The sequence below is a fragment of the Cyberlindnera jadinii genome, assembly GCF_001661405.1.
Source record: "Cyberlindnera jadinii NRRL Y-1542 unplaced genomic scaffold CYBJAscaffold_15, whole genome shotgun sequence".
Taxonomy (NCBI): domain Eukaryota; kingdom Fungi; phylum Ascomycota; class Saccharomycetes; order Phaffomycetales; family Wickerhamomycetaceae; genus Williopsis; species Williopsis jadinii.
In genome coordinates this window covers 254,176-279,077 of record NW_017963666.1, presented here as the reverse complement: position 1 = coordinate 279,077, position 24,902 = coordinate 254,176, and the positions used below count along the sequence as shown (strand labels likewise).

Below are 24,902 nucleotides of genomic sequence, written 5' to 3'. Positions count from 1 at the left end.
AACGTTACCTATGGCAATGGCTCCAATTGATCTTGTCCTTTGATACAGAGTGGTTGCACCGTACTACTCCGGGGGAAGGTAACAGTATAACACCCACGACGCAGGCGTGTAGTCCACATCCATCTGCAATATACGTCCATTCGCATCCACGTGATACATCACGTGATCACGGCAAGTCGGAATCAGGCGCACACGTTGTGTCCCACCGCGGCATCGAACTCCCGCCCAAAGGAATTAGCACGCGCACACACTACGGCAGAGAACTGCGCGCGGTGCAGAGCTCCCTCATCAACAAATCAACAGCGGACACAGAACACAAGCACAGACGTAAACAAACAACAAGGAAGCTGGGCGGTTCATCCAACACACGTGGCGGTTGGCACAGCAGTTGGGCTAAGAAGAGCAAGAGGAAGTAGAAAGCATCACCAACAGCATCAGCAGAGAATGGAAACCATTGACATCCATTCACGCTCGTTTGCTGTGAAATGGATCCACGTTCCTGACGGCTCTCATGTGATATTTCAGCTAAAGCCCCTGAAGCGGTCCATCAAGTTCAGCGTGTACCAGTCCACGGAGGACAAGGTGTCTCCGACGATCTACGGCGCTACAGGGCTTGGTGAGAGCGGCAATTCGTCAACCACGTCGTTGCAGCAGATCAAGAGGAGCTCGTCGACGAGGTCGATGCCGCTGGATGAGCGGTTGCGCAACTCTCAGCTGGTTGAGGTGAAGAGCTACGGGATGCTCCAGGGGAACCAGCTGTTCAAGGAGGAGTTGAAGCTGGACCACGGTGGGATCTTTGCGTTTGTTTTTGATAACACGTTTTCGAAGAGCTATTCGAAGAAGGTGCTCTTCAACAAGTTCTTTGTTGAGAACAAGCCGGCGATTAGAAGGTTATCGACGTCGGCGTCTTCTGTGAACTTGCAGAGTCAATTGCACCCACGGAACGGTCAGTACTTGCAAGGCTATCTATTGAAGAAGAAGAGGAAGAAACTTCAAGGATTTACCAAGAGGTTCTTTGTGTTGAACTTCAAGTACAACACGCTGAGTTATTATCTCAATGAAAACACTCATAAGTTTAGAGGTGAAATGCAGATCAATTTGTCCACTGTATCTGCTTTCAAAGAGGACAATACCATAGTCATTGACTCTGGTATGGAGGTTTGGATCTTGAAGACTTTGAACGATCAAGATTGGAGTAATTGGATCAATGCCTTGGATTTTATAAAACTCAATAGCACTGCATCCCAGCCTCCACAACAACCCTCACAGTCTTCTGCCGAAAATACTGATACGTCCGCAATGGCAAGTCCACAGTTCTTACCTTCTTCTTCAAAGGAAAATGCTGACTTGTTTGCTAAAATCGAGGAGGAAAATGCCGATGTCAAGGGTCACCACCCTGAGGAGTTTTCCATCATCAATCAAAAATTGGATGAATTACACAGTACACTTGCTCATCTGGAGAGTACGAAAGACGACAAGGACATTTCAGCCATGAAAGAACAGCTACAATCACTTTCCCTTTATGTCAACTCAGTATTGGAATCCCAAGATATGAACATAACGGTGTTATCTCCAACTAATTCTGTATTTAGTGATGATTACTATGATGCCCACGAGACGCTTGAATCAAATGAATATGATCAGTTGGATAACCACGTTCTTGTTCTTCAAGGACAGAAAACTTCTTTGGACAGTAACATATCTGTTGATGATTTATCAGATGCTGATGAATCAGTGCTAGAATTTGCTCCAAAGGCTGCAATTACCGAGAGTGCTGCATCAAGGGATTTGAGTCCATTACCATTAGAAAAGATAAAGAGAAGAAATGATGTTAAACCGTCAACAACAAATCCTCCAAGTTTATTTTCATTCTTGAGGAAAAACGTTGGTAAGGATTTGTCCACCATATCCATGCCAGTTACTTATAATGAGCCTTTAACCATTCTACAGAAATTTTCCGAAATGTTTGAACATGGTGATATATTGAACCAGGCTGCTACAGAGACCAATCAAGATTTAAGAACTTTAAAAGTTGCTGCATTTGCTGTTGCGAATCTAGGCTCATTTAGATCCAAACAGAGAAACATGAGAAAGCCGTTTAATCCAATCTTGGGTGAAACCTATGAACTTGTTGATGAAAATGTGGGATTCAGAATGATTGGTGAGAAAGTTAGCCATAAGCCACAGATATTTGCATTCCACTGTGAATCTTCACTTTGGGAGTTGTCCTTCAGTGTTTCTCCAGATCAAAAGTTTTGGGGCAAATCCATCGAACTCGTGAACAACGGTACTTTGACTTTGGTGTTCAAAGCCACTGGTGAGATTCTGAAATGGTCACAACCAACGACGATAGTTAAGAACATCATTGCTGGTGATAGATACACAGAGCCTTCGAACAACGTTATAGTCACAAGCTCATCGGGAATGAAATCTGTTGTCGAGTTCAAGAAACCCACCAGTGGTATGTTTTCAACTCCACGTTGTGAAGAAGTCAAGATTAAGGTTATGGACAAGGCAGGAAAGAAATCAGAATACTATGCTGAGGGCAAATGGACCAATGAAATCACCATAAAGAAGGGGAACGATTCCAAGTTCAGTGAGACGATTTATGAAGCATCTGAACTGCTACGGGACGAATCTTCCAAATGGGGGTTTTCGATATACGCATCAAATTTGAACCAGATTACTCTTATTGAAAAGGGTAAGATCCCGTTTACTGATTCAAGACTGAGACCAGACGTTAGAATGTACGAAGACGGTGATGTCGATGGAGCATCTGAGATGAAATTAGCCCTTGAACAAAGACAAAGAGACAGAAGAAAAGAAGTTGCAGATGCTAATCAAGTACATGTCCCTTCATTCTTTGCGAAATCAAACATATCGGATGATTTGTCGTGGGAATTGATCAAAGGCTCAGCGAACTATTGGGAAAGACGTAAAGTTGGCAACTGGGATGGACTCACGGAGTTGTGGTGATCTTCTCCCTTGTTCACTTTGTCTTTACTTATACAAATACATGTTTATATGCCACACAACACGATTGCTATTAGAGAGCTAAAATGGATCTTCATATGGATCTTCTTCATCATAATCGTCATCCTTTTCGAATTCGTAGACGATGGCTCCACCCGTCTCAAAGCTTTGCGCATCAAGATAAGGCAGTTCAACGTTTTCCCTTGCTTTTTGTTGCTTTGCTGATGTTGTCAAGTTGAAAGTGGTCAAATCCTTCAACAGCTCTTGAGAATCAACGTGTTCTTGAGGTTTATCAACTATTGGTGAGTATTCGTGTGTCAGCGTGTTTATTTGAAACTTGTAAGACAAAGAACGGCCACTCTTTCGACGGTTGATCAAGTTCAGCACAAAAGACTGTGTATTAAGCCCACTTGGTATCTTGAACTCTTGAACGTGTCGTTCCAACTCTTCATCGTCGAGGCTATTAGGCAGTACTTCAAAGATAGATGACGCAATGTACGTCAATAGCGTATAGCTTGAGGGATAGTTGCTGTACTGTGAGCGATCCTCTTCAGGACATGAGGTATGGAAAGTTGCAACCACCGTGATATTAGGCCTCGAAATGGATGTGATGAACTGCGTGAGCTTATGATTTGGAATATAGTTTATAGCGTCAATGATCACCAGATTCTTACCCTGAGGATCAACGCTTTCGTTCACAAGTTCGATAATACGTTTCAATGGCTTGTCTTGAGCCTCTAGGAAGATATCAGCCCATTGCGGCTTATCAACGGTCTCGAACGATACCAGTGTCACACTTGTTGAATCCTGCTTATGGTGGATGAACTCCTGTTGAAGATATAACGAAGACTGTGCTATTGTATCGAGAATCAGCACTAGAGGCGATTGTTCCTTTTGTGATAGGAGTCTTGTGAGTAGCACCGTGGAGCTCTGTGTCTGCGATGCCATCTTTGTTTATGTCCCAGTTCTTTATGTCCCAGTTCTTTATGTCCCAGTTCTTTATGTCTCATCGGACAAAGTTTTTTTTTTCGTGACCGCTCTCCATATTCTTCGCCTACAGATTTCTACAACAAAATACATCAACACAGTCAAAACAATCGTTCTATTCGCAAAGATTCTTCAAAGTGTTTTCAATCTCAACTATGTCTCTCCAAATCTCAGCGTATGCTCTTTTACCAACTTTGAGGCTGAATTGAAGTCTCTTCTCGATGTTTAAATGAACAAAGAGCCTAATAAGCCCAAAATCAATAATTGGTTTAACTCCAGCGTCATTGAATTGTAGACGATTTGCTCTAGGATTCAACCCACAGTGATGGCCAATTTTGTCGCTCAGCTGCTGTTGCAGTATATAGAATCTTCTGTACGTTTGATCATCGATAGGTGTGACTTTGAATATCGAACCATCAACATTGGCACCTATGACCTGATAACTATCACTCGTCTGCTTGAATTCCTCATGCTTAGGCACCAGTCTCATGGTTGTTGTGAGTGTGTTGATATGGAATGTTGTCTTGTGCATAAGCCTCTGGCCACTGAGAGACTTTGGATCATCCGGGTCGTAAGATACAAGGTGTAAGGTTCCTTCATGGTCAGCAACAAGGAAATGGACTTCACCATTAGACACGAGGAAATCACAACTTGAAACATTCAGATCTTCCAGGCTCTTACCCAGCAACAAAAGCCTATAAGGCTCAGCGTCAAATCCTAAGAACATAATGTTCTTCAAAGTATCACTAACCAAAACCAGATTCTCAAAAGACTTGGAATCCGATAGAGTTGTTGGAGTATCTCTAAAGGCCACAGGGACAGTAGAATTGTCCTGTTGCAAATCTCTAATCAGTACCTTTTGACCTTGTGAAACCAAAAATCTTCCACTAATCTCAGTGACAGTTGTGACACCTCCCTTGACGACTTCGCTCACAATCTCTTTCAATTTGTAATCAACATCAGGCTTGTCAGGATCAGGCACAATAGAAATTATATCATACAACTGGAAGGCACCCAATACGGTTAAATCTTCAGTTCTGTACTTTGCAGTTCCTAAAACGATAAACTCTTTCCGTTTTTTGGACTTGGAAGAAACGATCAGTTGAAGTGATTTGACAGAATTCACCACAATGTCGTCGTCAAATTCCATCTCATCGAATATGACCCAATTGGTAGGATCAACAAGGATCAAGGAGCTCTTGAAGCTAGCGGCTTTACGTTTATCTTCTGTACCGACAATTGGATTTCCTTCTTCGTCTTTGGCGTCGTACGGAATCTCCCTTAATGACGACATCACCAACAAATTTGATGTCTCATGGAAGGCAATGTTGTTGATTGTCTTACCAATAGGAAATATATCAATTGGAAGTTTGTTCGTATAATCGTGATTTGGACCAAACGGAATCGAACAGATTCTTGCATTCTTGCCGCCGTCGATAAACATGATCTTATCCTCATATGAGCATAGCGAGATGAGAGAAGTATGAGTAAACTTGAAGATTTTTGGATTCGATTGACTCGTCTTTATCACGATATAAGGTTGCTTACCAGTGACAAAGAGCACATTATAACCGTTTGTTTGGAATGGGATAAGTTTACGCTCAAGAATAGTTGATTGAGGATAAACATTTTCTGGAGCACCAGTAATTGCATTGGTTTCAACTTTCTTGAAATGACTCCCATCCAACTTATAAGTGATGATTTCACCACCAATCGTCAATAGCGTAAGGATCTCGTCTTTGTTGAATTCATCACCAAGTGCTAAAAGTTCAACCTGCTTAAAGAAAGGATCTGGGACCAATCCATCAACGTTTTGGAAGGGAATCACCTCCCCAACTTCAATAAGTTTATGAATGTTCGTAAATTGGAACACCTCTTCGTTATGGTTTGGTCTGAACGCCAAAATCTGGTTATTAACAGTGGTTACTAAGAATACTGGGTTTGACACATTGATGTTCTCATCTGTTTGGCTCCTCTTCTTACCAGTGTTAAGTAGCGAGGTGTTTGATACTGTACCATAGGTCAAAATTATATCGGTCAAAGACTTCGGCAATTTCACTTTGTTCAACTTTCTGCCTCTAGAATCAACATCAAAGATTCTTATCTCACCGTTTGATGAAGTTAAAATAATGTATGGATCCAATAGCTTTGCATGCAATATTTCAAAATCCGCATTCATTTGTAGGACTTTTTTGAAACTATAGTCAAAGATGTAAATGTTTGACGAGGACACTTGAACAATTCTCTTTTTCGAGGTGAAAACGTCAATGTTAACAGTGATGTTGTTGTTCTTGAAATCCAAGCTCTGAAAGTTCTTGAAATTGTCATTAATCAAAAATATCTCACTCTTGAAATTGTTTAAATCGGTGGTTATTAGATACTTATTCAACAAGTTCCAACATTTAGTGATGTTTTGAAATTTAAGTGTGGAATGGATTTTCGGTTGGAGCGTTGGGTTGAAGCATGTGACTCTCCCTGAAGCGTTCTCACCATTAACACCAACAATGGATAGTTCGTTGTAATTCGGATTGGTCAACCCCTGGGATGAAGGCTCTGGTGATAAACGTGCCAGTGTAAAAGAAATGATTGGTCCATTGTTAAACAAAGAATCTACTTTATCAAACTGGACAGATTCATTTGAGCTAATGTCTTCTTCATCTCCATATAGGTCTTCATCTTCATCATCGTTGGCCATGCTGACATCGTCCTGTTCGTTTCTGCCTTCTCGTTGAATCTTTTCCAAAGATTGTTCATTTTCAGAATCAGTTTTTCTCGATTTCAATAGGAGAGCATCGCTTGTTGAGTTTCCAAAGAAGACATAATCACCAATTCTGGCCACAGTCGAGGGCTGGCTCATTGGGAATTGACTCTCCAACTTGGACATTTGGAGTTTTCTAATAGACTTACCGTCTTTTTGAAATGTCAAGTTAAAAAGCCCACCTTGCTTATCAGCGATAAGTACAGAGCTATCAAGTACTTCCACCTGACAATCCTCCAAAAACACATCTAGAGCTGAGAGGTCCTCCAGTTTGAAATCTGTACAGTCTTTGTAGTATTCGTTCACACCTATACCTTTGGTATTTCCTGAGTTATCAACGTGGATAATCTCATTGCAACCTATGAGTAAGAGCCCGTTACCTGGAAGCGATTTCACACTCCATATATCGAGGGGTAAATTTTCCAAGTTTATGATTGGTGTTGAAGAGCCCGTGGCCAGGTCCAAGTTCAACACCACCAAGTTCACGGTATCCTTGTGGATTGTCAAATCAGCTACCCACGCGGGAGTTTCATTATAAACAATAGCCAACGTTGGATCTCTATAGTTGTGCAAGAACTGACAATCAATGATGTCGTGTATGGATGCGTCCAGCTTTGAAGATGGGATGATGGTGGATTTTAACAGGAATTCGGTTGAATGTTGCTGGATGGTTTCGTCGAGATCAAGGTCATCTTCAGACGCCGCCAACGGTAAGAACGCCAGAATATCCTTGTGGAAGCACAGCGCCGCCTTATAGTTCGGATCCATTCGCAGAGATGCCTCCGATAGGCCGTTCGTGTGTAGCCTCTTGAACTCCAATTCGTAGTAATGCAGTGATTCAGTCTCCAGAGACCGTTTTGCCATGTTATACGAGACAATACTCAACTTGGCAAACTTCGTAAGCAACACAAGCTTGTGGTACCTCGACCCACCAACTTTGACACGCTCCACACCGAGCACCTGTCCTTGTAAGGTGTATTCATCAAACAACACCAGTCTATCGTCCTCGATACGAAACACCTGCAACAGCGTATTCTTAACCACAATGAGGTCCTCGCATTGCAAGGACGTGAAGTTTGCCACCGTGCAGTGTGTCACCGTCGAGGGATTGACAATCTGGTCGTACACCTCCATCGTACCGCTCTATCAATCAAACCAGCCGCTGTGTTTACGGGTTCGTTGTTGTTGTTGTTGTTGTTGATGTTGACGTTCAAAAAGTAAACACACACAAATGTAAACTTGGTGGGCCGCTGAACAAGTCCGTAGCATAAAAAGCGAGCACAGAGGGAGAAAAAACTACAGAAAAAGCCAAAGTGGTGCACGGGTGTGTGATTATATAACGGTTATGTAATCAACCGCACAAGCCAAACGACACACATATAGTGGTGTACGGATGTATGATTACATAACCCATTACATAATCACACCCGCACACCGTCCTGAGACAGCCCGGACTAAAAAGAGAGAAAACAGAAAGCGAAAGCGAGGGAGCTTTCCTGTGTCTTCGCGCCGCAGGCTCAGAATAACCCCGACGGAAAGGAGTTAAGCGGCGATAACTTCCCAATCGCACCGTGCGAAATCGTGTTGTCCTGGTTGTTCTGTACTCCAAGAGCGCTTGAGGCCGGCCCGACATGCGACCTTTACACAGCGTCCGATGCTAGATGAACCACCTTGTTTAACAGCTGCTTCCGACGCCTTTGAGTCCGAGGCATTACCAGCCAATATTGGGTTGAAACCGACTCCACGTCCATAGGGATGAGCCGATGGGGGCCATTATTGACGCCAGAAGCGGTTCCATAACCATCGGAGTGGCGCACTGGTGCAGTGTCTAGTAGCTTGAAGCTAGTCGACCGTGCTCTTAGCATCATCAACGTTACCCTCAGTATTACCGAATGCAGAGTAAGAACGTGGGACTTTGCGTATGTCATTTGACTTCGGCGCAAATATGGCTACATGACACACAGTGCCAATCCTAGTAGCAGTTGTACATACCCAAGTCTTGTCCTTGGTGCTTATGTAGCGTTGTAGGTGCCCATGTTCAGATCTGGTGAGCTTCAGTACAGAAGAGTACCGATATCGACAGCGAGGGACCGGAAGATGAAGGTTTAACTCTCGATAATCGCTTAAACATACATCGCAAATGCTCTCTTATGGTCGTCTTCGTGGTGATTTCAAACGACTCTTTGAAATTGGAAAAGTGTTAGCATATCCAGTTCCTTGAGATGAATTGAGAACCTCTCCGATCTCAAAGCATGCCGAGAATGGTGAGATAATGAGCAAAACAGGGATAACAAAGTACCATCGCTAATACGACACTCGTGGATTTCAGAACCTCAGCGTATTCCACCTCTGCTCTAGTACACATCCGATATATGGAGAGGTCCAAGCATACTACGCCTTGCGAACATTCTACGGAGATAGTCTCTATAGATTCTAGTGAATGATCATAAATTATCGTGCAGTAGTAGGTTTTATCCTAGATTCACAGTTCTTGGCCTGTCTTACATTAGGGCCGTACAGTTCAGCGTCTGTCAATCTCATTGAGAAGAGCAGAAATCGGGGGAAGACGTGAGGTTGAAGATGCAGACGAGCTAGGAGCTAATAGTTTGGCTTGACGATGTTCGTGCTCGCGTTGTCTACCTGCTGGTTGATACGAGGACATCGGTTGTGCTTGTTGTTGCAATAGAGGTGGTGGCACCCTATGCACCGTTGAAATTCCCGGCTCTGCTGAGAAAGAGATGCCAGAATGCTGCTGTGGTTGTGGCTGTTGTTGAAAAGAGGGAGGAAAGCATGGTGGAGGCGGTGGAAGCTGCTGCTGAGGAGGTGATACTCCTTCAACAACACCGAATTGTTGTAGTGGAGATGATAATGAACTCGAACGGGAACCATTGACCGCAGTCGGCTGTCTGTAAAATGGCTCACTGACAAGCTTATAGTGAGGGACTGCATGATGAAGCTGCTGTTGATAGATGGAAGGTGGCAATGCCATCTGGATTTGGGGGAGTAACTGTGGTGTAAAGGTCATGGAAGTTGGCGATACCGTTGCCGAGTTATTCGTCGAGATTGAAGATCTCCTCTGACCCTCAAGCCCATGAGGTTGACTATTCGCAACCCTTCTCTTACGTCTCTTCACAGCATTGAACTTTATGAGTTTCTGATCAATCTCTATGAATATTCCCTTGTCTTCTTGCTTGCTTTTCCTGTGGACCCCGTTCTTCTTGAAGAACAGCCCACATGCATTGCAAAGGTTGTTTCCCTGTGGGTCTTTCCTCCAGAGCGAGGTGTTGATGCATTTGCAGTTAGAGCAGCTGATCAAGTTAGCGTTGTTCAAGTCCTCGTCGTGCACTTGCACGATCTTGGTCCTGTTTGGGTCAGACACTTCCATGGAAACGCAGTCCATGATCTGTTTATACTTCTCCAACTGTGACTTTTTAGTGACAAGAACCTTAGGCCTATGCACACCTTTGGTCTTGTAGTACAAGCCACAGGCATTGCACAGATTCACCGGCAAGCCAGTCGCATTGTCGTTGAGTCGTCTCCACATAGGCGTACTTGTCGTATGGCAGTTCATACAATAGCTCATCTGCATCATAGGATTGTGGTTGATAGATGGAATCATTTATCAATCTTCAAGCAAGAAACACTGCCGAGCTATAACTTGCTCGAGTGCTTTTGCAAACAGCAGATATGATCTGTTTTATATCCATAGATGAGCAAAAGAGAGGGGGACTCCAAAACTATTCACAGGTGCTTAAGACAGCTTTGGTTTGGCCATGACCTAACAGACAGAAGCGAAGAGTCCCTACACGTTAGGCCATAAGCTTGTTCCTCTGGACGCGCTGAAGACATAACCCGATGTGCATTGCTACGCAGAGCAGGCGACGCAGCTCAGATCTTGCAAAGGCGAATTGCATGCGCTGCTTAGAGGCACATTCGGCGTACTTGTTCGCTTTGGAAGGGGAAGGGTTTGGGATATGGATTTGTAATCTGTTTCAGAGCAAAGTCCGGACGCTGAGAGGTATATAATTGGGGCTCCTCGGTGCTTGTTTCAACATGCGCATGTTGCGGGAGACGGGGGTCTGATGTGTGGTGTCTGATGTGTGGTGCTTATCTGTGACGGAAGCCTCTTCGCTGTGGGACGAGAGGTGGTGACTTAGCAATATGACACGTATGTGGGCCGTTGTAGCAATCGTCGTTGGCTCAAGTAGAGAGCACTCCACTAATCAGTTTTGTATATCACGCATTGCACTCTAGTTCCCTTCGACCATGGTGTAGCGAATAGCACACTGTACAGAGAGAAGGTGGAGGAGGGAGGTGTTTATCCAAATAAGATCTTGCTGGTATCGCATGATGACTCGCTAGATGTTTGTTCTTTGTTGGGTTCCACTTGTAATTTGTAGGGTGGCAGCCGTTACAGCCTTGTATCTCTAGCATGAAGGATGTATGTGCTCACGAACCAATGTCCAGGACACTCTCTAAAGCTCAGAGCTTCGGTGTGAGGATCATTTCTCCATACTCGAGAACAGCTTGTGCAACTACAATAGAGGATAAACTTAGACTTGGGCAACCAAGAATACACTCTGAGTATCAACCATATTTACACAATATTCCAAATGAACTCTTCGCTTGAGTGTATGTAGTCTAAAGCACTTTTGCCCACCCTGCATCTGCCTTTATTGGCTCTGTTTTCTTAGCTCAATGTGTTCTTTTTATACACCAGGCCTTGTTGAAAGCTCAAGCACCAAGCTTGCCATGACGTGGAACCATGAGAAGCAACGTTGTTTTATTATTCTGTGTTGTGCGATACGTAGTCGTATGCTTACATGTGCTAGCTGGATACATACATGTGTAGCTTATAGAGTTGTAGGGCTTTAACTGGTGCCAGTGCCGGCGTTGCCGGAGAGCTTTTGATCGATCTTGACGGTGTCTGGGATGGGATTATCATGTCGATGATCTTTTGATCATTTTGGGCTTGATGGCAGAGCACGTCACCTAAATCTTAACGGAGGAAGCTCCTGTACAACAGTGGATGATGTACTCACCATATTGAGTTTGGTTACTTGGACATGACAGCAAAAACAGCGGTGAATTGAGATCTTCAAGAGCATCTTAACGGTATAAAAAGACAAGGTGTGTCAGACCATCATCCGTGGCATTTATCGAAATGAACATTTTCAAGAGTATGTCATTAGACGTGTCTTCGACAATCGGGAACCAGAACTACCAAGGTGTCGTGTTCCTCTTCCGGTTATAATTGCTCATAGCTAAGGATTCTAAAATGGGTGTACCTCTTGGTGAGAGCACCAAGGACGAACCACCAAAAGGAATAAGAGTAAACTTCATGACATGGACAAACTCTTCGCAGAGATTACGGAGAAGGGGTGTGCGAAGCTCACTGTATACAAGCGGGAAACCCTGTTTCGTTCCCTCTAGAGTTTCCCAACAGGCATACAGCCAATGTAGATCGTGTTGTGTTGATGCAGTGTGCTGTTGATGCAGCGTGTCAAAAGCCATTTCTTGCTAGAACAAGGTCGACAAAGTACACACGTGCATACCCACAATGCATATCTCTGAAATCACAGTCTAAAGATAGATATGCTTACCATGAGTCGTGGACTTGTGTACACATCAAATGCACATAATTGCGACACCAACGTACAGGTGCCCGTGCTTGGGCATGCTATATAAGCATAGCTAGGGGGAGATGGATAACAAAGCTGTGAGAAACCATCTCCCAGCAGCTGGGTGCGATGTGTACGCATATCGAGAGTTTTGAGCCGCAGATTTAGATCAGTTCTAGAAGGAGATCGGTGCTCAGTAACCAGCTTTCATCGTCATCAAGAGATGATGCTAGCAGTGGCATGTGCTGGTGTTACAACTTGGCAGTGTGTGCTATATGCTGTGTAGCACCAGTATCTAATAAACACACGACAATTGCTTCTCAAGCCTTTTGCCATGGTTATTATACACCAGTGATTGAAATGAGACTTCACAAGCTCTTCTGGAAAGTTGCCCAACGTGAATTCCGATGCATACAGCCCTTTCTGCCTGGTGCCTGTGTGAAGGTGGAGTTGCAGCAAGCAACATAAACTACAGCATGTACCATGTACGTGTAACTTCGTACTCAATGTTGAGACGTTGAGCCACCTTCAATATGAGCAGTAAACGTCAAACAGGTTGTATACGAATCGGCATCTGTTTTTTTCCCGTGGAATTAGCTCCCTATTGCGTTTTCCCCTTCTTCTTTGAATACGAAATGATTACTTACAAGGCATGGCAGATAGTTCGTACCGTTATTCGTAGATTCTACAGGTTTCTCGACGTATTCAGCAAATCATCATCGATCGATTGTACAACTTTCAACATCATGGCAACTTTTACCGGCTTTGAGTAGCAACCGAACCTAAGAGTTAGGCGGAGATGAAAACACCAAGCATACAGACTAAAGATCTATACGCCAGACCTTCGTGATTATCAACAATCCTCGTAATATGGACCTGTTAAGCCAAACCACGCAAGCTCCAATGTGATATCATGCTGTTCGCCTCCTGTTGTCTTATCGCAGATGCGTTATTTCAAGTAGCCATGGTCACTGTACATTGTTTCGCATTTGAGGATCTTTCACCTCTTTCAAATCCAACTGCATGAGAAATGTTATGCAGAGGATAAGTTATGTATAATAGCCGTTTGTGTTTTAAAGCCTCAACGTATGCATTGCTTCGTTAAAACTGTGATGATCTTTGTGATTATGATCTTGCTAGTGGGTGTATTAGAGCCGTCTATAGAATGTAACTCCGTGTGATGTCTGGAAGGACTGGTTAGTTGCACTGGGAAAGAGCTGAGATCGAGCAGTATATCATTTACACGAGTTGTCTTATTTCGGGTAGCTCATAAGGCCCCTTCAACATTGTAGCCTTTGGCTCCGTGGTCTTGTATTGGATGTCCTTTTGGCCCAATAGGCAGCAAGTGTAAGAGGCTCAACAAAGTCTATAAATGGCCAACATCAGCCTTGCATATCACACGCTAGAGCAGGCATGCACAGTTCGCAGGAAGTTAGCTCAACAGTGAGGATATGGTTCCAGATTGTATTGTTATTAGTAACCTATATGAGTAGAGCAAGTGGCTGGAGTCATCAGTGAGATACAATAGCCGTCAAGGAGTTGCAAAATACGTAAGCTATAATGAGCTATCTGTTGAGAAAGGTGTTGAAGTAAACAAGAAAGACACAGATACAACAGAGAGAGTCCTTCAAATCTGACGGTATAAGCTGTAGATCTGTCGTTCAAGTATTCACTTTATCTATTGTTCTGGTCAAATCCAAGCTTCCTACGATTGCCATATCATATTAAACTCCGGTTATACGGGATGAGTCACTTCCAGAAGGGAGATGTGGTAAACGTAACGGTTTTGTATGTTCAGTACTAACGTCATTGTCTCCCTTCCTTGAAAGCACATGCTGATGTGATACTTACGGGTTTTAACCATTGTATGATTGTTGCATGATGCTTCTTTTCACCGTGGTGTTTTATTTCAAAAGAGTTGTTTCTGTATACTGTGTATCACAGTGATAAGCACCTGGGCTCTTAAACAAGCACTGTTGATCGTGCACTTCAGTGTCATGACATGTTTACTCGGTGTCACTGAAAGTGTTTCGCATTTCCTGGGATACATTTGAGCAACCTCTCCAACTATGGAAGACCATCAAACACCGGGTATAACATCACAGAATGGAACTGTCTTTCTGCATCATCACCTTGTGAATTGAAACTTGTTGGCTCATCGATCTAGTAGAAGAGGAAGGAGATTTCAAAGTGCTAATTCGTCTTAAACAGAGGGTATTTGTATGGGCCTAACAGCAGTGTTCTCCTCCTATTGGCCAGTGCTCTTCGCCTTTAAAATGACACATCAATACTCAGGGTGGCTTTCCCCTCACGGAACGCTCTCCTATAGAAACCATCATCAACTTGGCCCAGTACATGTGCTCTTCTCTCTGTGAACAACTCCACCAATGGTGAAGCCCAATTAGGTATTAAAACGGTATTAAAACTCATACTAGAGCACGACACTCACACAGCTGCCACATTGATTAGTTCATTGGTGCCAGAATCATACACCACAGCTGGGCATAAATGTAAGACACTGAATTAAACATTAACGGGCCATTTGTTGCCTCATAGTACTAGAGCCCTGATGGCGATTGAACAGGGTGTGCAACTGAGCTCTGTTCCTCATCAAACTCTGGGGTTGTCTATGTAAAATCACAACGGTTCTTGGATACGGTAAAGTACTGTCCATCCTTCATTACTGTGGATACTCTGAACTTCTTCAATAGGCATCATCATACATAGAGAGGGCGTTCGCTCTGGCTTGCTTAACTGGGCTAGCACAGAAAGACGTATTGCTGGTGTTATTAAGGGAACTTTGCAAACGTGTAACCACGGTTTCAAACCACAGAATGCTGTAACCACTTCAGTACGACTGAATACTGCAGGCTACGCCGATTCTTTGGTGATGAGAGCTGTAAAGTGACACAAAACATAGATCTTTGTAACACAAAGACCGCCAATTGATGATAAAAGGACGGCTTTGCTCAATTTCTCTTCCTCTCTTTCACCACCCACTTTCTTCTTCTTAAAACTAACATCATGACGATAAAACTGATGGAATACGCAGAGCTTCACTTTGATTGTGGGTGCCATCACTGTGACAGCCCGTGGCAGCCCGTGGCACACTGACACATCATGCACTGCTGTTGTGATAATTCTATGTCAAAGGTTCTGTGATAAGTGGTGAGGTTCCATCAACGGTTTCTGTCCAGTCGGAGATGATAACCAAGTCATGACTCACATGAAACTTTTGGAACTATCATTCCAGTTGCCGGTGATATATGTCACGTACCATAGGTTGGATATGAACACCAAGAAGCCAGCAATCACTAGCAGGTGCTGGTATTGACGTGGGATGTTTGAAATACATTGACGTTAGCTGTTGAAGATCATCACGTCCTGGTCCGGCGTGCTTGGTTGTTGACGGTTGTTGTCATAGATATCCACACATCTACACTTTACTGGCATTGCTTGAGGTTATACTTGGATGGAAAGTACCAGAGAGGTCTTTGCTTGCATGTGATGATGTTGTTTGAGACCATTGGTTCTTGGTCGGAGCCAATGGTTGAGAACAATTGCTGTCATCTATGTACAGAGAGAGTCTCAGTGTACTGACAATGCATTCCGTTGTACTTCCAAGGGTGATGTAACGCAGGGTTGACATGACTACCGACAAGTGACATTAACTATTACAGGCCATTAGTTCCTGGTCCGAACATCTTGGTTGGTGATGGTTGTTGTCACTAGTTGTTGAGTCATTCACACAGGACACTGGAATCTTTGCTTGGTATTATTCCATCCAAAAATGCTTTCGAAGAGAGACTCGACAGCTTGCAAGTGGTGATGCCTATTTGATACCATTTGTTCACTCTTTGAACCCTTGGTTTAGAACAAGTATTTCCACACGGTGCTTGCTCATTCTGAGGGTACCACCTTCTCTTTCAGGCGTGTTTCCAACATGGCTGACATTCATGTTAACTTAGCTACTTGACGTGGAATTCCCTGTTTGAGAACCATCAGTTTCTGGTCAGAACTGATTGGTTAAGAATTGATGCCACCACGTCTGGCCAATCATGCACAAGGTACTACCATTGCCAATGGAAATACGGGGACGTACAATGGTACGAGAGATTGATGTGAATAAGCCGGTGGTAACGACTATTCAAAGCTGTGGGATTCTGGTCAAAATCTCATGTTTGTATGTTGTCATCGTCATATACTGTTCAGTCATCTCTCAAGGTTTTGAAGTTGTTCTCTCTTATGCCTCAAGCAGTATGGCCACGGATTTCTGACAACCATGTGATACTTATTGCTTCAGAAACTTGTGGCCCTTGTTTGGTGATGATTGTTGTCACACGCTGCTGAGTGATTCTCAAGGTTCTCGGATTGTCAGTTGGTCTACTTCCTCGAGTAATGATATTGAAGACCCAGGTAACTAACCAGTGGTGATGACTGTTACACTCCACTTATTTCCTGGAAAGGGTCCTTTTGGTTTGAAGTGGTTGCAAGCACATGTGCTTAGTGGTTCACAGGGTCTCTACTCGGCTCGCTGGTATACTTGGACGAACCACGGCTTTGAGATTTGACTTGGCTGCCAGCAGGAATCGTTCGCTTTCTGAGACCGTTGAGCTCCAGGCCAGAACCGTTGGCTGACGATTGTGGCCTTTATATGCTTCCAGTCATTTCTAAAAGTACTAACTTCTCATTCTGCTATACGACAAAGAGGCATGTCACAGAGGTTTGGCATTACTGTTAGCATGCCATCTCGCTTAAAGGCCAACACAACTTACCCCATTAACAACAAGTTTTTAAGGTATATTCCAGCTGGAATACCTATTTTTATATAGTATAGCATAGTTACGGTTTACACGTGGAGTTGATAAGGGTCGGCTATCCCTCATTTGTTTCCGTCGTTGTTGATCTTGGACCTTGTCATCTTATCTGTTCTTCACAAGGCATAACGGGGTTGTCCTATGGTTACGAACCCTTGTAAAGCGAGCAGTGGCTATTACAAAATCAAAACACCCGGACACCCAAAACATGCTTAGTCAGCAGCAGACAACCTCAGCAGGGCATCATGTCAACTTTCAAATCGGAGGATTCCCCTTCCAACTTTGACTGTTCCATCATTTTGAGCCGATCGTAAATTGGTATTCGTTCTCCACCCGGTTTCCTTTGCTTCGATCGTGATTCCAAGGCAACACCCATTGCATTGATCTAAATATAGAGAGAAGGCCATGTCCAAACGTCCTCTACCTAAGAAAACAGTCTCCTTCAACGATGTCAAGTCATCGCCCACGACGGATGATCCAACGTATCAATTACAGTTCTCCCCAAAGTTGGTTCCAATCCACCTGATTTATATCTTCTATTCGATATTCAAAGGTGACCTTTCACCTAGAAATGTTATCCCGCTGTTGAACTTCCACCTGGTGCTGTTGCTCTCATCACAATTGCTCTATGTTGTTGTGTTCAACTCTTCGATCTATGAAACACGCAAGTCCAAACAACGTCAGCTGAGTTTCTCCATCGCTAAGGAATACAGTGCCATGTTTATAGGGTTGTTGGCCAGTGTCATGCTGACTGTTCCTCTATACGTTGCATTAGTTCTGTTTGGGGCTCCTTTTACAACGTACACGTGGGAGACCTTGTACTTGGCATCGCACATGGCGTTGTTATCGTTCCCAATTGTTGTTGCAACCTTGAGAATTGGACGCCAGCCGTTATTGTACAAGTACTTTGCCAGCATTGCGATTGGTGCTTGGTTGGGTGCCATTGCCATCCCATTGGATTGGGATAGACCATGGCAGAATTGGCCATTACCTATCGTTGGCGGTGCGTATGGGGGTGCCATTGTGGGGTATACCTTGGGTGGATTCGTGTAAGGAACCCTTTGAATATCAACTGTGTATTATATATATATTTTTTTTTACTTGATATCTCTGTATATCTTGTTCAGTTGGTCTTTTGTAAATGTGTCAGAGTAGTTTGTTTTGAAATCGTTCTGGACGATAACCTTTGCAGGACCTTTGATCTCGTAGAGTAGTCTGTTTTTCAGGAATAAGCTGACTAATTCCATGGATATCCATGCTTTGAATCTATCAAATACATTTGGTTTGTGGACTTCGACCAGTTTGGCATCTTCAGGTTGAGCTTCAGGTGCAATGGTGGTGGTGGTGAGTGCTTGCTTTGGAACCAGACGTTCGTACAACTTCTGTGCATTCAAAGTTATTGTATTCCACAAGCCAAACTTTGGCAAGTCCAAGAGTCTTAGCTTGTGGAAACTTGTGGAATTCTCGCTTTGGTAAGCAACGATACTTGAAGGGTTAACAAAGAGCTGTTCACCATCAGCCAATTCCAAGGTGAAAACTTGTCTTGAACCATTCAAAATTAAATCACCCCTTGACTGACACGTTACCTGGACTCCGTGTATTTGGCTATTGATCTGTAGAGCACCATACCATCCAGTTATATGATCTGTATTCAAAACGCTCCAAGTCTGGTTCTCATTCAATGGCAAGTGTAAGAATCCATTTTTATCGGAAAGAATCAAGGACAATGGTGAAGTTGATGTTATTTCGTTATACAACAGTGGTTTCCCCTTCCAAAGGTTCAAGACGCTCAGTTTCGAGGATAACTTCTCCAATGATCCGTTTGCAGCGACTAGGGATCTCGAACGACAATTGAGCACAGTTGAAGGCGGTAGTGTAACATGAAGCAAGGTTGGAGGTGTTCCCAACGGTTCAAATTTAGGATACTCGATGAACAACCCGGCGCCGGTGTTTGTTGGTAGATCCTTCCAAGATTGCGGAATGGCACCCTTTGATGAGTCATTAATCACTGTATGGAGTGATCTCTTGATTGGATTTCTAAACATCGTTATACGAGCTAGTTTTCACTTCCTCTATGTGGTGAGTTTTCTTGTTCGAAATTGTAAAAAATTCCATATTATAGAGATAGAAACTCCCCGGGCAAAGTCTGGGAAGAAGCGCGTTTTTTCCTCTGTGTAAGTGTCACTTGTAAAGAGAGGACCGCCATGGGCACACAACCCACCGAACAACAAGAACAACAACACACCATGGATAAGGAGGAGCTCTCTGAATATCAACAGATCCTTGTGTTCTTAGAATCACCGTCTACAACACAGGTCTTAGCGCCACTCGATGGGGACGGTAGGGAGTTCTGGACAACGGCAGAGGCCGACCCATCTGAGGACATTGAGATTGAGATCGATGGGGAGACAAAGACGTATACAAGGAAAGAGGCCATAAAAGCTGTAAAGAAGAAGATAAAACAGCTGGAATCAGTGTAGTTTTGGTGGTCTTTTCCTTGTCTACTTCGTTTGTTCCTTTATTGGGGGGAGCACCTGCTTATATAGTCAAAAGTTATGTTGTTGTTGATATAGCCGCTGACCATTTTGAATAACAACAATTAGCCGCTGACCACTTTATACCAGAAGTACTAGTTAACCGCTGACTACTGTGTGTCACCTGCGCTAACACTCTGACCACCACCGTTGGCCATTTTTGGAAATCACCGTAAAACGCGTTCTTCCATAGTCACAGATCAATGAAAAAACACGAAACAAAACTAAAACCACAAAACCGTAAAGTAAACAAAGCCACAAAACCGTAAAGTAAACAAAACCCACGGACCCCATCTCTATAGCGTGTTGAAGCCTGAAGAGAGAAAATGTCTGAAGATTTACCTTCGGAGCTCGATGTGAAGCTGCTGAATGCAAAATACGTTGAATACAAGCTGGCTGCTGAAAGAGAAGAGGAGGAGAGCTTGAAAGAGACGCTTTTTGATGAGGAGGACTACGATGGGGCAGAAGATTACGACGAAGAAGACGATGATGACGATGATTATATTGACAACTATGAGCCGCAAATGAAACAGTCTCCTAATCGATTGCTCAAACTGGTGCTGAGATCAATATTCAAGCTGAGGAAACACTGGCTGTTGACATCACTAGGAATCTCAATCCTGGTGGTAAATTGCTTTATATGGAGTTCTGCGTGGAACATTTCGCATCCTTCCACCCAGATCGTGTCGAACGTCTCAACTTTTGGTGATATAACCAAATCAATACATAACTTGCAATGGCAAATCAATGAGCTGAACAACAGGCAAAAGTCCAAGTTTCAGGACTTGCGGAACTACATCGATCTCAAGATGGATGAAGTTTCATCAAAGTTTAAGAAAGTGGACCAACAAGTTGACGATATCAAGAGGTCCAATGAAGCTTTGCTCTCTCAGTTGAATGCACTCTCGTTGGATAACATCCAAGTTGAGTTATCTAAAATACCCGTGATTATAGACGACGATAAGAACATTCAACTGTTACCAGAGTTCAAGGATTATCTACAGTCCTATATCAAATCTTCGTTGTCTTCGAATGAAGTACAGAGACAATTCCAGCTCAATCTACAAGGCTTCATCTCGGATTACACGCAGGAGATTATCCATTCCAAAGTTGGATTTATGAACAGAGAAGAGATCCTGAAATTGATTTCCCTACAGTTCCAGGAAAACAAGAGGAAATTGATTGACGAGATCAAGCAGCTAACAACGAGATCCCTAAGGCCAAAAGAAGTACCAGAAAAGCTGGTTTCTAGTTCGGGATATGTTAAACAGGATAAAGTGGATTATGCACAATCCTCAAACGGTGCTCGTATCATCAACTACCTCTCCTCTAAAACTTTTAAACCACGTACAAAATCCAAGTCTTGGCTTCTAAGTGTCTTTTCTGCTTCGAGCCCAACCACCAATAACCACAATGCCAATGGCTATGAAAATCAAGATCCAGATAATTGGGATGATGTCAACCCTACCTCTCCCTTCATCGTCTTGACACAAAACGATGGGTTTTGGAAAACTGAAGATATTAACGGCACCATTGGTATCAAATTCTTAGAACCTATCTATATGGATGAGTTCCTATACGAGCACAAGAGAGTATTCAATAGTGCTCTGTTGACGTCATGTCCAAAAGTCTTGTCTATCTGCGTGCAAAGTGATGACGACGCCTACCTACAAGAACACACCCCATTCGCAAACGAACAGAGAGGGGATAAATATACCAAGGTCTTGGAGTTGCACTATGATCTTAACGATGATGCTATACAACATGCTGAAGTACCTAGTTGGCTCAAGAAGGTGCTGATCAAATCTATGATTGTTAAAATAGATGGGAACTATGGTAACGATTTCTTTACAAGTTTGTACAAATTTCACATCCATGGCATCACTAGATTTGACGTTCTTAGTGTGGAGAAGCTTATGCAAAACACCGAGATTAGTGAGGCTGTGAAGAGAGGTTTCAGAACTACGGTGAACAGCTTTGGGTCTGACGAAAGGACTTAATTTTTTTAGTCCCATGCCATGTGTTCAGAGCCTATTTGTTCGTGGAGCAAAAGACAAGTTTTAAACGACAACATCGGTGTTTGCGCAAGCAACAAACTACCTTATAGTTCACATTTATGGTTGTTATACCTCCCATCTTGACGTCATAGCTGCTGTTGCGTCCCCGATAATAATCTGATTGAACAAACGTCATCAGGACGCTCTGGGAATTCCAAACTTTGGTCTTGACCAGGTTCTTGGAAGGCCTCAGCCTACATCGTACGCCCTTACGGATGTGGGAATGTTGCTGCCATGTACCTTAATGTATTAGGGAGAGAGAAAAAAAGGACTGGTGCATAAAGTATGGTGCTCAAAAGTTCAAAACTACTTGGTTCTTGTTATTCCTCCATGCGGTTATTGAAAAGGATTCGACTGTATAAATCATCGGATTTGGCACAGCCTTCAGATGGGGCTTTAGCTTCTTTTTGAAGGCCCATTTCGGAAGGTTTTTTTTTACATCTCAGAATAGGGAATGTCCAGTTTTCGCAGCTTTAAGTGGGCAGAGTTATACGAAGAACTTTTCGTTCAAGAATTTGTGTGTGTATGGAGGTCTTGTGGATTATTTGGGTTGGCTGATTGAGCCCTTTTTGCTCATTTTTCACACGGAAAAGGCTAAATGCAAACACTTCTCTCTCTCTCTGGGTAAAAAGGGAAATTTCTTGGAAAACCTTCATCGCGGGAGTTTATATAAAGCCGCAACGGTAAAGAAGAAGTTCTTTATTTTTTGCATTATATGAAGGGTTCTGTTCTCTCCTTTTTTACTTTTATCTTCTTCCAAATTTTGGAATCGCTTTGAACTCTTCAAACGGTTTCTGTGGGTGTTTTTTCCGACATTGGATCTATTTTCACAGACGTTGCCTGACAACACATCACCCCTCTCTCACTATTGCCGTTGTTGCTGGTGGTTATCAAGTTTAAATACCTCGAATTGACTTACATAATTCGGTTTGTTGGGGTAATAACGTCATCGGCTAATCCACCGTTTTTTCCAATTTACCGCGTCGAAGATTGACAGTGATTACAACCGAGCTTGAACAACCAGGGACAAAAATAAAACTTTGCTCGCCAACGGCTCTCGAAAATTATATCTTCCCTGCACATCCGAATTTCTCTATTCGCATACCCTTGTGCGAGATCGACTGAGCAGGTGGTGGCATTGAATTAAGCTGAACTGGAGAGATCAGAATTTTGTCAAATTGATCGATTTGTACCATGGTGTTTTCAATTTTGAAGAAGAAGTTACCACCGTTGAACGTTGGACACAGCATTTCATCTGATCGCTCTCCAACATCGACAGCGTCGGACTCTGATCGAGGAAATGCATCGTATGTTTCTTCTTCGAAGTCGTCGATACACACGACCTCTCCACCTCTTGATGAGAAAATAAGTCCGGTACTGACTTTGATGAAGTGTCAATCCACGAGACCATATGTCGAAGGTGTTGTAATGGTGAGCACGGAACGTCCAAGCTCCATTGCGGGACAGGATAACACCCAATTCCAACAGGCGAATGCGGCAATAAGAGGTAATTCTTTGCTGCTGAACACTCAGAGGAGTGTTAGTTTGGATTTACTCGAGGCTGCGATTAAAGTCACCCCCGGTGACCTCACAATCACCTTATCGACGTCTAACAAAATTTCATACCTTTTGAAGTTTGACAACTTGAACACGCTACAAGAGTGGTTGGCTGCTATTCACTTGGCAAATTTTGAATATACAAGATTCAATGAGATTTATACAGCGTCGTTGTTATCTGCAAAGGCCACGTTGTTATCCGATGTTCATGTGCTAATGGCACCGTTGAACTATCGCAGGGAGGAGTGGGTAAATATCAAGTTTAACAAAAACTCTCAGTGGCTCCGTTGTTTTGTCATTATAACACCGAGCTCTAAGAAGTCTAAGGGTAAGATGACGTTCTATTCCTCCTCAAGAACCGTAAAGAAGAACTTGATATGCTCGATCACTCATATGGACGCATGCCACGCTGTTTACCCACACGTTCCAGAAATGATTGACGAATCTTCCCTGATCAAGATTTCTGGTGATATCAAGATATATAACCTTGGACACCAACCAGACGATTTTGATATTGATACACCTACGGAATTTACGCCACCACATTCACCAGTACAGCTGAAATCTGCATCGAGGTTGAAAAGAGCTGCTTCACTTGCGTCAATCGGTTCATTCGCATCTCAAAAACAGAACAATGGTCATGGTAGAGCCGATTCTATTGGTTCAACAGCATCAGTGGCTTCAAACTCATCTGACATCAAGGGTGGGGTTGTTGTTCATCAATCTGCAATGTACATTATGCCACTAAAGCACGGCGGTGTTAAACCGTATGAGACTATGATTAGAAATTTGATTCCTATCTATGACTGTTTTAAGATGTACGGCAGACCGAAGAGACTGATAGCAGATAAGAAGGATTCTAATTCGTTGTTGTTTGGATTACCATGCTTGCCAAAGGTGAATATATTGAGTTCAAAAGTTGCCACCAACTTGATTAGAGACAATTGGCAACTGATCTGTTCCAACGACAACGTTGATTATTACCAGATGTTCATCGTTCAACTGCAATCCCTTTACAGAGGAGATTCCAATTACCAAGGACATGGAAGTATAAAGAAATCACTTACAAGGGATTCTATGTTTGAGCATCCATTCCACAAGAGCAGTTCATTCGGCACTCCGGATTCGCAGTCGCCTCGTTATTCTCTATCAGTCAACGATCTACCAGCTGGAATGTCACAGGATGCCATTGACAGGATTCAAAAATCCACTGATGACTTCGCAAACCATGACTCTGTGACTCCAAGGGTTAGATCCAACTCTTCGTTGTCCAACAACTCAAGAGTTGCATCACAGCCATGGAAAACAGACACATACAAGAACCTGAGATCAATGGTTGAGGAAGTGAAAATTGGAGGCGACGAAGAATATGAATACGAAGATGCTGGATCCCATATTCGATTCAGCCGTTGAGCTGGGTCGCCGTGTTCTTATTCTCCTTCAATAATACAACCATACACTGATACATTTGGCATCCCACTGTTATTCTTATCGTATACAATACAGACACATTTTATATGAGAACGACCGCCTATTTGCTTATGGATCAACTGTGTAGCCCCTTCCTTAGCCATGCTCCTATTGCTGTATCGCTCATC

At 43.3% G+C, this 24,902-nt stretch overlaps 8 protein-coding genes across 8 annotated transcripts; 4 read left to right on the top strand and 4 right to left on the bottom strand.

Annotated features, from left to right (window-relative positions):
• The first annotated feature begins 326 nt into the window (after nucleotides 1-326).
• Nucleotides 327-3,373, top strand: OSH3 (oxysterol-binding protein related protein OSH3). The gene has a single exon (XM_020215715.1). It carries the CDS (start codon nucleotides 445-447, stop codon nucleotides 2,974-2,976), a length of 2,532 nt encoding a protein of 843 aa, XP_020068729.1. The 5' UTR covers nucleotides 327-444; the 3' UTR covers nucleotides 2,977-3,373.
• On the bottom strand, nucleotides 3,055-3,921 carry IKI1 (Elongator subunit IKI1; the record flags this gene model as incomplete). The annotated part of the gene is made up of 1 exon (XM_020212975.1): nucleotides 3,055-3,921. The coding sequence occupies one exon, from the start codon at nucleotides 3,919-3,921 to the stop codon at nucleotides 3,055-3,057; it is 867 nt and encodes a 288-aa protein (XP_020068728.1).
• A 133-nt stretch (nucleotides 3,922-4,054) lies between these two features.
• CFT1 (cleavage/polyadenylation factor CFT1) lies at nucleotides 4,055-7,925 on the bottom strand. Its single transcript, XM_020215714.1, has one exon. It carries the CDS (start codon nucleotides 7,850-7,852, stop codon nucleotides 4,076-4,078), a length of 3,777 nt encoding a protein of 1,258 aa, XP_020068727.1. The 5' UTR covers nucleotides 7,853-7,925; the 3' UTR covers nucleotides 4,055-4,075.
• Nucleotides 7,926-9,239: 1,314 nt separating this feature from the next.
• On the bottom strand, nucleotides 9,240-10,301 carry CYBJADRAFT_174975 (uncharacterized protein; the record flags this gene model as incomplete). The annotated part of the gene is made up of 1 exon (XM_020216639.1): nucleotides 9,240-10,301. The coding sequence occupies one exon, from the start codon at nucleotides 10,299-10,301 to the stop codon at nucleotides 9,240-9,242; it is 1,062 nt and encodes a 353-aa protein (XP_020068726.1).
• Nucleotides 10,302-17,864: 7,563 nt separating this feature from the next.
• On the top strand, nucleotides 17,865-18,209 carry GPI11 (mannose-ethanolamine phosphotransferase GPI11; the record flags this gene model as incomplete). The annotated part of the gene is made up of 1 exon (XM_020212196.2): nucleotides 17,865-18,209. A coding segment is annotated over one exon (345 nt), but the record flags the coding sequence as incomplete, so codon positions are not given.
• Nucleotides 18,210-18,253: 44 nt separating this feature from the next.
• CYBJADRAFT_164246 (uncharacterized protein) lies at nucleotides 18,254-19,201 on the bottom strand (the record flags this gene model as incomplete). The annotated part of the gene is made up of 1 exon (XM_020213841.1): nucleotides 18,254-19,201. One exon carries the CDS (start codon nucleotides 19,199-19,201, stop codon nucleotides 18,254-18,256), a length of 948 nt encoding a protein of 315 aa, XP_020068724.1.
• An 815-nt stretch (nucleotides 19,202-20,016) lies between these two features.
• On the top strand, nucleotides 20,017-21,690 carry MPS3 (Mps3p; the record flags this gene model as incomplete). Its single annotated transcript, XM_020213840.1, has 1 exon — nucleotides 20,017-21,690. One exon carries the CDS (start codon nucleotides 20,017-20,019, stop codon nucleotides 21,688-21,690), a length of 1,674 nt encoding a protein of 557 aa, XP_020068723.1.
• A 1,251-nt stretch (nucleotides 21,691-22,941) lies between these two features.
• CYBJADRAFT_174970 (uncharacterized protein) lies at nucleotides 22,942-24,717 on the top strand (the record flags this gene model as incomplete). The annotated part of the gene is made up of 1 exon (XM_020216638.1): nucleotides 22,942-24,717. The coding sequence occupies one exon, from the start codon at nucleotides 22,942-22,944 to the stop codon at nucleotides 24,715-24,717; it is 1,776 nt and encodes a 591-aa protein (XP_020068722.1).
• Between the last annotated feature and the right edge of the window lie 185 nt (nucleotides 24,718-24,902).

What these genes read in the sequence shown, in the direction of transcription:
- OSH3 (XM_020215715.1), top strand. Translation starts at nt 445, where the DNA reads ATGGAAACCATTGACATCCATTCACGCTCGTTTGCTGTGAAATGGATC.
- CFT1 (XM_020215714.1), bottom strand. Translation starts at nt 7,852, where the DNA reads ATGGAGGTGTACGACCAGATTGTCAATCCCTCGACGGTGACACACTGC.